Below are 11,764 nucleotides of genomic sequence, written 5' to 3'. Positions count from 1 at the left end.
GTAGCAATTTATTTAGTTTAGTCCAAAGTAAAAAAAAAATTGCTTGTAACAAAATTAAAGCAATTTATTTAGTTTAGTCCAAAGTAAAAATTATACTTTGATGTTATAGTAAAAAGTAGGTTTTTCCAAAATAAAAATTTAAGTTGTACCAAAGTAAAAAAAATGATTCAGTCTCTATAAAAAACAACATTTTTACTTTGTGTGAAAGTAATTTTTTTTTTTTTTTTTTATCTTGGGCAGAAGAACTATTTTGATTTATATTAAATTAAATTTTAAAGTAGGGATGCACCGATACCAAGCTCATGTACTTGTACTCGTACTCGTAAAAATACCCCCGATACCAAAGACCGATACCTCACATGACATCACTGACAGAATTTTCCGTGCACAGAGACACCGACGGCAGCAGCAGAAACAATGTCAGCATCAGAGGTGTGGAAATACTTAAAAATTAATGATGACAACCAACACATTGCGAACTGCATGCTTTCAATCACAATTCATTATCGATTAGTGAAGGCGGGATAGGCGGAATCGCGCTGAATGACACAGACCAGAAGCGCTCTCTCTCGCATACGTGCTCTCTCTTTCTTGCGCACGATCCCAGTTCTCTCAGACAGCGCGCGATCAGTTCTCCTCGCGCCTGGTCAAAAGCACACATAGTTGTCAAAATGTCCATTGTGTGGAGTATTTCATGTAAATACAGTCGGTTATGGCTTAAGTGGACGTAAACATTTGAGTGAAAACAGGATATGTGTCAGTATCCATGGATTCGGTCTTAAAGGGACCGTAGCCTATATTTGTCATTAATGTTAATAAAACAACAAAATATGTTAAATAAATGTATACATGGTAAACTGTATCTGAAAAACAAGTTTATTTAATTTGTAACTCTATAGTATTTGTTGTATTTTTTGTAATTTGTTTGTAAATTTCTTTTTATATAACAACAATTATATTTATTGGTAATTATGCCTTTTGAAGGTTTTTGGACACTGTGAAATTTTTGTTCTTTAAGTTTGTGACAAGCACAAAAATTATTACTTTTTTCGCTAGAGTAATAATAAAGAAGCCCCTACATTCATTAGTCTCACTGTGTTGTGCTTGGGAAACTGCAACATCACCACAAAAAAAAAAAAAAAAGGCGAGAGAGAGACAGAAATTAATAAATGTATAGGCATCTGTATCGGTATCGGCGAGTGCTAGAAAAAAAGGATTGGTACTCGTACTCTGTCCTTAAAAAATGGTATCGGTGCATCCCTATTTTAAAGTTTCAACCAAATCAAAAATATAGTTTGAGAAAAACTAATAAATTCAGATTCAAATTTTTTTTAGGTTGGTCCAAAGTATCATTTTTTTTTTTAGTGCATAATGTCCCTGTAAAAGTGATTGACCAGGGCTCCTTTCGGGCCCTGACCATATTCCCTTAAAGGAACCCCTTCCCAGTGAAGATGCTGGTTCCAAGCCCTTGAGCGGCCTTTGACAAGTCCTTCTGGTACTTTACGAAGGCACTTTCTCATTGAGGCGTGTTGCTCGGGCAGTGGTTATAGGGAATACTGTCACTAACAGCCTAGTGTGTGACCAGAAGGGGGAGTGGTTCTGGCATTTCAGTTGGAACTGTCATTGTGCTTAGTCACAGCCATTTCTCGGCATGCACTCCCCTCAGCATGGCAGCGTGGGTATTTAATTCCCCAAAATGTCTCAGGACACAGTGCGAGTTCCCTTTCCAAAGGAAACGTCTCAGGTTACGACTGTAACCCTGGTTCCCTGAGAACAGGGAATACTGCGTCAAGTTCCTTCAGATGAAGAAGTGGATGACATGTTCTCTAGGTGCTCCTTATATACTGCCTGGTTGCACTAGTATGATGCCAAAGGCTGTAGCCGGCCAATAGGATTGCCTTGATTTTAGAGTTGCTTCAGGTACCGGTCATGCGGAGGCGTTCCCCAAAGTATATCAGAATGCAGTGTCTCATTCCCTGTCAGAGAACCAGGGTTACAGTCGTAACCCGAGATGCTTTTATTTATTTTGAGGAATACTGAATCTGTTTTGTGCAAGTGAGATGAGTAAATACATGCTAACATTTAGTCTACAATAGAACTACAATAACCAACATGTTCACACAGCGCACACTTGCCTCTACACTTACTCCTAATTTCTTTCAACATGGGGACAGGAGAGGTGTCAGTCAATAAATGGGAAAACAAAGTAACTTGAAAGTATTTATTAAAAAAAAAAAAAAAAAAAGTAACTTAGATATTTTGTACATTTAAAAGCAATGAGTTACTTGTTATTTGAAACTAGTAATCTGATTACGTAACTTGCGTTACTTGTAATGTGTTACCCCCAACACTGCTTATTATTGTTATTATTATTTTATTTGTTTCAAGGTATTACATGTGATCTCAACATGGCACCGACACATTCTATGTTGAATAAAAGCTTCTTTTATTATTATTATTATTATTATTCACTGGTATAACTGAAGTTTTAATCATTTTAAACATTTGTCTAAAGTGCAAACCATTTTTTTAAAAGCAAATTCTTTTAATGAGGAAAATAATATATATATTTTTTTCTAAGTAAACTTTTTTTCTGTATCTCTGTCATTTGAATTTGATATAGTGACCTGAGGTTCAGTAAGGAGGGAAAATCCAGACACTGGGCTCAAAAATTCACACAAAGTCATTCCGTTCAAAACGTTCAGTGCGGAACAGAAGCAGGGATTAGGATAGCTCTGGGAAGAGACCAGCCTGCAGGGACCGGAAAAACACAGCATGGAAAAGTGTCTGTTTGCTGTTTACTCTTAATACCACAATGTGCAGCAGTTTTCAGTGAGGTTGAATTAAGATACTTGGTAACACTTTGGTATGGGGAACACATATTCACTATTAACTATGACTTTTGCCTCAAGAACTCTTAATTTACTGCTTATTAATAGTTAGTAAGGTAGTTGTTATAGCGTTGAAGTTTAAGTATGGGATAGGATTTAGGGGTGTGTAGAATATGGTCATGCAGAATAAGGCATTAATATGTGCTTTATAGTACTACTAAGCAGCCAATATGCAAGCTTGCTGTAATAAGCAACTAGTTAAAAGTGAGAATTGTTCTCCATACTAAAGTGTTACCAGATACTTTATTGCAGTGGTTCACAATTGGTGGGTCGCAACCAAAAATGAGTCAGTGTAAAACCTAAAACCTAAAGCAAAACCAGTTAATCTGCTTTATTTTACACCATTTTAGGAACTACAGTTGTATCTCTGTTTCTGATCACTGTGGCAATGTTGGTGAAGTTGGCAGAAATATTGCTCTGAATATTGCTTTCTCAACACATTTATAGTCAGTCATATTTCTGGCAGTGACGTCTGGCAGTTCTCTGTCGGGTCTGTTATTAAAAGACTTGTCCAACACCTTCCTGAGATGAAGAGAAACCAAGCACAAACTTTCCATTCTATCTAGCTGACCAAGGCAGGCCTGTACCCAGGGAAAAAGTTCTCAGAGATGTGAGAGTGAGTGAGTGAGGGAGGGAATGTTTATGTACATCCGTCTGCATTTTTATGTGTTGGAGAGTGCTTTTGATCATGGCAGGTATCATCTTATGTGTGACAGAAACTTGTGATGAAAACTTTTGAAGAAAATAGAAGACGTCAGAATGGGAGAGATATAGAGAGAACAAGAAATGAGTGAGTGTAAGAGAGAGATAGAGACAAAACAAAGTACATGCAAAGAAAAACATGATCAACATTAACTAAATTACCTAAATTACCTAAATTACTATGATGAAAGACAATACTGAGTGGAAAAAGAACTCCTAGCATGATTTAACATAAAAAGTAGGGAGAGTATTAAACTATACATAGATTTCATCATTTAAGTATGGCTAAAAAACATGAATTAACTTAACATAACATACATTAACTTAACACCTTTTTACTATGCATACCCTGGTGAAAAAGAAGTTTTTAATTGCATTGAATGTGCACTTGTAGTATACTTCAAAACTTAGAAGTACACATTAATAAAAGTACTTGAAAATAATATAATATTAATGAAATAAAAAAAAGACACTTAAAGAGAGTCCAATTTCACTTTCTTAACACTTAAGCACACTTTTAAAAAGTGCACTTTGCAAAAATGTTGAATTAAAAGTTTTACTTTAAAATACATTTTAAATCATTATGTTTTAATAATCTTCTGTCATGGTTTAAGGAAGTACACTTATTTTGATGTGTTGACTAACATCCTAAAGCACATGTCAAGAATGTGAGTTAACATTTTATTTTACAATGTCCTTGTTACACGTTACATGTAGTTACTATAGTCATAACTAATTATGTATAATTGCATGTAACTAACCCTAAACCATACCCTAATCCTAACCCTTACCCTATAGTATGCACATGTAGTTTATATTATTCAGCACTCAAATGTATCATTTACAGTGACCAGAACACCTTAAAATAAAGTGCAACCGAATGTGATTATATTATGTAATAACATCATAATTACATATATTACATGTAATCATATATACATTTCAGTATATTAGTTTACCATAAATGCTTGGCAGTACATTGGGCAGTACTTTAACCATATTTCAAAGACAAGTAATTAAGAAATTTCATAAAAATACTTCCTAGTGGGTCAAAAATGTACTCTAAAGTTCAACTAATTGCACTTAATATAAATTGAAACTATAATACATTTTAATTTATTTGCAATTAAGTGTCTTAAGACATTACATTCAGTTTGCACGCAAGTATATTCTTTTAAATGGTTAGTTCTCCCGAAAATGAAAATTCTAATGTTGTTCCAAACCCAAAAGACTTTTGTTCATCTTCAGAACACAAATGAAGATATTTCTGTCCCTCCATTGACAGCCTACGCAACTACCACTTTTCAAACAAAGCACTTGCGTCTCTTCATAAAATTGAAGTTAAACCAATGGAGTCACATGGATTACTTGTATGATGTCTTTACTACCTTTCTAGGCTTTGAAAGTGGTAGTTGCGTAGGCTGTCAATGGAGGGCCACAAAGCACTCAGATTTCATTAAAAAAATCTTTATTCGTGTTCCGGAGATGAATGAAAGACTTACGGGTTTGGAATGACATGAGGGTGAGTAATTAATGACAGATTTTTTGGGTGAACTAACCCTTTAATGCATAATCCACATTAAGTAGCCTACACTTTTTAAAAGAATGTGAAAATGTACTTCTTTTTCACAAGATTAACCTATACATAACTACATAACTTTTCAATATAACCGTTCTCACTCTAAGAGAATAGTTGAGTCCTTAACACATCTACAACTATGAGGAATGACACTGTCAGAGTGATTCTTTTTCAGCTTATGACTGATAAAACATGGAGAGCCAATCACAAATTCTGTCATCAGAATATCTTCCTTTGTGGAAGTCATACAGGTTTGGAATGGCATGAGGGGGAGTGAATGATGACAGCATTTCATTTTTGGGCAAACTATCCCATTAAGTGAAAAAAAAAAGCACTGTATAAATGACATCAACCAGCTGGCAGTCCCTCATTCACACATTTCCCCTAGTAGGACTCATTTGGACGAGGCAAGTCTCTTTCTGCCGTATCTGAGGACTCACCTCTAATGTGGTTAAGACTATCTTTGTGACTGAGGAGAAGTAGGCGTCCCACAGGAACTGTGTCTGCTGCCGCAGTGCCAGGATTCTGTCAGAACCCACAGACCTGGTGATAGATGGAACCTGGAAGAGTGAGACAGAGCAAGATCTGCTTTCAGATGTACTGTGTGTTTGTGTATTCAAGGATGCTTTAGTGGTTAGCCTAACTTTTGGACTGTCTCTAATTCTTCACAAAGTCGATATGATTTGCAGCAATTAACAACTAAAATTCTACTCTGTACCTCACACAAAACTATTACATACCACCAGAGAGCACCTAAAATACAACACAATGTCATTTGGGCTACTTTGATACTGCTTTTTGCCTTTTTTTTTTTTTTTGAAAATAAATTATTATGATTATAACAAATAGACTCTGCCTTTTACATTTTTCTTCATTGTATATGTGACCATGGACCACAAAACCAGTCATAATGGTAAATTTTTTGAAATTAAGATTTATACATCATCTGAAAGCTGAAGCTTTCCATTGATGTTTGTTAGGATAGGACCGATATTTGGCCAAGATACAACTATTTGAAAATCTGGAATCTGAGGGTGTAAAAAAATCTAAATATTGAGAAAATTGTCCTTAGCAATGCATATCCACTCACAAAAATAATTTTTTTAAATATATATTTCCGGTAGGAAATTTACAAAATATCTTCATGGAACATAATCTTTACTTAATATCCTAATGATTTTTGGCATAAAAGAAAAATCGATCATTTTGACCCATACGATGTATTGTTGGCTATTGCTACAAATATACCCATGTGAATTTTGTGGTCCAGGGTCACATATACAGGTGCTGGTCATATAATTAGAATATCATCAAAAAGTTGATTTATTTCACTAATTCCATTCAAAAAGTGAAACTTGTATATTATATTCATTCATTACACACAGACTGATATATTTCAAATGTTTATTTCTTTTAATTTTGATGATTATAACTGACAACTAAGGAAAATCCCAAATTCAGTATCTCAGAAAATTAGAATATTGTGAAAAGGTTCAATATTGAAGACACCTGGTGCCACACTATAATCAGCTAATTAACTCAAAACACCTGCAAAAGTCTTTAAATGGTGTCTCAGTCTAGTTCTGTAGGCTACACAATCATGGGGAAGACTGCTGACTTGACAGTTGTCCAAAAGACGACCATTGTCACCTTGCACAAGGAGGGCAAGACACAAAAGGTCAATGCAGATTTCATTTTCCAACAGGACTTGGCACCTGCACAGAGTGCCAAAGCTACCAGTACCTGTTTTAAGGACCATGGTATCCCTGTTCTTAATTGGCCAGCAAACTCGCCTGACCTCAACCTCATAGAAAATCTATGGGGTATTGTGAAGAGGAAGATGGGATATGCCAGACCCAACAATGCAGAAGAGCTGAAGGCCACTATCAGAGCAACCTGGGCTCTTATAACACCTGAGCAGTGCCACAGACGGATTGACTCCATGCCACGCCGCATTGCTGCAGTAATTCAGGCAAAAGGAGCCCCAACTAAGTATTGAGTACTGTACATGCTCATACTTTTCATGTTCATACTTTTCAGTTGGCCAAGATTTCTAAAAATCCTTTCTTTGTATTGGTCTTAAGTAATATTCTAATTTTCTGAGATACTGAATTTGGGATTTTCCTTAGTTGTCAGTTATAATCATCAAAATTAAAAGAAATAAACATTTGAAATATATCAGTCTGTGTGTAATGAATGAATATAATATACAAGTTTCACTTTTTGAATGGAATTAGTGAAATAAATCAACTTTTTGATGATATTCTAATTATATGACCAGCACCTGTATATTTTAAGAAATGGTTAAGGTTAGGTTTAGAGTTAAGAGAGGGATTAGCTACTCAGAACTAAAAAAAAAAAAAAAAGAATAAATCTCTTTTTTGTTTATTTTTTCAAGGCTTACAAATATAACATTAATATAGCAGATAGAAAAATATCAAATTAAAACAAAGTAATTATTCTCCAAATAATATTTTAATAATTTGCTTTGGTCTTATACAGTGGCTTTGTAATGTGGTGCTTAATATTTTTGTTATATAAGATGGATATTATACATTAAAGTACTGTATATAGTTGCCTTCATATTTTACCCCGCAAAGGGCTCATCAAATTTTTGGGTCCCTGGCATGAAAAAGTAAAAAAAAAAAAAATGGCCTATTAAAATTTGTGCATGTGTGCAAGTGTACAGTGTCATTCATTACTATACTGTACTGAATGTCCTACCAGCAATATAAAAAATCTGATATTGTCATGCAAAAATATAAAGATATCAGTTGTCTCTGCAAATGAAGGCTAATTTCTTCTTCTATATTTTGGGGCAAATAGTGAATTGGCTTGATTAAGAGCTCAGGGTAAAAGTGTGATATAATTTTCCTCCTAAATAACACTTAGGGCTCTTAAAACGTCTTGGGATTCATGGCTCCAATTGTTCCTCATGAGAATTTCAGCAGCATTTAATTAAAGCTCCTAGTGCAGTGAGTGGTCACTTTAGATGTGGAACAATGCAGGTCTGCTGTTTCAGTCTGCTGTTAAGAGGAATGATGGAGGATTTTAAATGGATAGTTATATAGCAGTATGTTATCATTATGATCACATTATTATAAAGAAGACTATGACGATGTGTTTGTTAATTGTCTTGAGGGGATTGTGCACTGACGGTGTGATGTGTGTGTGTGTGTGTGTACCTGCAGCAATAATCTCTCATCTCCAATGATGGCGGCTTTACTCCAGTCAATGACCTCTGAGAAGGGCAGCTCCCATCCGTTACTCAGCAGCACAGGAATACAGGCCGCCTGTGGAACACACACACACACACACACATATCAAATCCTCACCCCTCTACACAACTGCCACCAACAACTGTACAACACTTTCACAGTGTTCATTTCAATCGATGAACTGTTGTCAAAATGTACACTGACACCTTGAAACAATGTCATTTTCTCTGTGGACTTTTATCATTTGCCAATAGCTACTAGATTCGAAAATGTTCAGACATTGTTAAAGGATCATCAAAAAAGTTTTTTTTTCTTGCACTACATATTAGGGGCACTTAACTATAATACATATAATACAACTAATAATATGTTGTATCTGTTTACTTTATCTAATGGACCTGAGCTAACATGAACTAACAATCAACAGTTGTATTTTTAGTAACCTAATGTTAACAAATATTAATAAATACTGTAGCGAATGTAGGCAAACTAATGGGACCTTATTGTAAAATGATGAATAAATAAGCTTTCCATTGATGTACGGTTTTTTAAGATAGGAAAATATTTGGCCGAGAGACACCTATTTGAAAATCTGGAATCTGATGGTGCAAAAAAATCCAAATATTGAGAAAATCGCCTTTAAAGTTGTCCAAATGAAGTCCTTAGCAATGCATATCCACTCTCAAAAATACATTTTTGATATATTTACAGTAGGAAATTTACAAAATATCTTCATGGAACATAATCTTTACTTAATATCCTAATGATTTTGGCATAAAAGAAAAATCGATAATTTTGACCCATATTGTTGGCTATTGCTACAAATATACCCGTGCAACTTACGACTGGTTTTGTGGTCCAGGGTCACATATGTCAGTCATATGATCTCTTCCTGTCAAGTGGGTGGTTCTTTTTCAGAATAAGCAAAATGGACCAGACCTGCTGATGTCCAATAGTGACAGAATCTCAAAGCAACCTGTGCTGAAATCTATAACTGACTGACGAACTGACATGATCACAAGAACCTTGTTTAAATTAATACCAAACCAGACAGTTTTAATTCGAGGAACCAGAAACTGTACATTGTTTGATGACTTTCCATATATCTTATCATTAGTTATATGCCTGTAATAATAATCGGTGTTTTGGAGTAGTGGTGTGTTTCCTATTTCCATCTTATTCCGACTAATTGGACAAAGTTTCTGAACACAGAACAGGTGTAGGTGTTGTGTTAATGTGGACAGTTATGTTTTCATCTGTCTGACATTAGAAAGTTTTTTTTTTCCTGAACATACAGTATGTTTTCATATTATTCTGAACTCCTTTATTTAAAAAGATAAATGAAAATTCAAAGAAAACATGTTCCTCCAGGTGTACTTTTGTACTTTTCCCCCTTAAAAGCAAAAAAAGAAAAAAAGAAAAAGAAAATCAGTCACACATGAAGGACAAGGGCATCCATGTTTATAGTACTTTTAGAGGGGAAAAAAACTATTAATGCTTAACATTGAAAAGCCTTAGTGGTAGACGGGGAGCTTTATTTTTCCGATGTTAAACATCAGCATCAGCTATGCCATAATGATACCTCTGAAGCAATAACATGCCTTTGATCCAACTCAAAAATACTGTTTCCGAGTAACAGGAATGGCATGTGCAATATACAGAGCCCTTTAAAAAATAAATAAATAAATAAATAAATAGCCTCCATAAGTAAAATGTTACTGTGTTTCAATATTACACACATTTATAGTACACTAATGTAATGGTCAGTTTAATAACGCTGTTATTAAAGGCTAAACAGGCTAAACAGCTGCCTTTATGCAACTATGAATGTTCAGTTGGATACATTATTATTATTAACAACAAAACATTGATTAATCCAAGCAGTAATTTTTTTTTTTTTTTTTTTTTTTTTTTTTGTTTGTTGTTGTTAGGGCACAATGTACAGTCAGCTGGTAATTATTATATATATATATATATATATATATATATATATATATATATTGTCCCACTTATTACAGTGTTGCCAAGATCATTATTCAAAAACATTTGCCTGCCAATTGCAACAACTGGCCAATCAAAATCAAGTTGTTGTTTTTTTGAGAAATGTAATGTGATGTCTTATAAACTTTAACAAAATAATAACTTTTTGTTTTTGAAAAAAGAAAACTGATTTGAAACTTCAACGTGTCAATATATGATTAAAAATTAAAATGAATTACAAAGAATTACAGAATTACAATTGTCATATTTTTAATAAATGCTGGCTGGCCTGATTTCCCTAAAGCAGTGGTTTTCAACTTGTGGGCCGTGGTCCACTAGGGGTCCTCAGTGATCCTCCAGGTGGGCCGCGAGATAACTTAAAATTAATTTAAATATATGAATATAATTCATTAATTTAATTATTAATACATTACATTAAAAAAAAAGCTAAACTAAATTAATTTAAAAATACATTTAAAACAAGGCACCACCTCTCTCGTACGTATTCTGTGATTGTTTCGGTTCAGCCCAGGCCGTTTCTCATCGTGCTGCTGTGAAATACAGACTGAACGGTTGCTCAAAACGCAAACTCTCTCAGTTGGAAAAAGAAAACCAGTGTCGCTAAAAAGGTTTTGATGGATGACGATTGTAATGAAGACGATTACAGTGACATACAGCCGCGCAAACCGCACGTGCGCTGTCGACTCACTGATCGCTATAACATCTTATTTCTGCATGAACACAGTTCAATATATCCGCGTAGTTGTCAAAATGAATGTACTGTGAGTGATTTATAATGGATGCTCGCCGAACAAGCATGTTTTGGAGAAGTTTGAGAGGATCAATGTTTATGTGTTTAATAATTTTGAATGGATCCGCATAGTATTTAAATTCAGTCCGTTGGTATCACCCTGTGGTCTTGTTTGGTATGGCAGGTTGACTTGTGCTTATTTGTTTAAGTTACTGTATCACTGAGCAGAGTAAGCACTTTTAAGTTGTAAAGAATGTCTGCAAAGTATGTTTGCAAAAAATAACTCTGAAGGTTTAAATCTATCTTGAGTTTCTTCTTTAAAGAAATAATAACATGGGGTTAAAAAGTAATAACACTACAATACAAATGTGCAGTATTGATTCGGAGAGGAGGGGGGCCTTGGCGTAAAAAAGGTTGGGAACCACTGCCCTAAAGTCTCACTTTGGTGTATTCTTTCACAAACAAAACAAAACACAAAATACAAAACAAAACAATTGTGATTTTTAGGGGTGAGTATAACTGAAATCGTCAACACCACAATAATAACCAACAAGCAGCATGGTGATTACAGCAAATTAAATTGCAGGCTCGCTGCTAAAATTACGCCTTGTTTTGATGATCGAAATCCCTCTAACAAAACATT

At 34.6% G+C, this 11,764-nt stretch overlaps 1 protein-coding gene across 2 annotated transcripts in view; it reads right to left on the bottom strand.

Moving 5' to 3' along the window:
• LOC127502442 (exostosin-1a) overlaps nt 1-11,764 on the bottom strand; it is a 337,216-nt gene that overhangs the window by 64,665 nt on the left and 260,787 nt on the right. For both annotated transcript variants that reach the window (XM_051875375.1, XM_051875376.1), the window contains exons 4-5: nt 8,358-8,465; nt 5,613-5,732 (exon numbers count right to left, since the gene is read on the bottom strand). In XM_051875375.1, coding sequence (XP_051731335.1) covers nt 5,613-5,732; nt 8,358-8,465 — 228 coding nt within the window. The remainder of the gene's footprint in view (nt 1-5,612; nt 5,733-8,357; nt 8,466-11,764) is intronic.

This window comes from Ctenopharyngodon idella, chromosome 20 (genome assembly GCF_019924925.1).
Source record: "Ctenopharyngodon idella isolate HZGC_01 chromosome 20, HZGC01, whole genome shotgun sequence".
NCBI lineage: Eukaryota > Metazoa > Chordata > Actinopteri > Cypriniformes > Xenocyprididae > Ctenopharyngodon > Ctenopharyngodon idella.
Note: the sequence above shows the minus strand (reverse complement) of the source record. Positions and strands in the feature narration are given on the sequence as shown.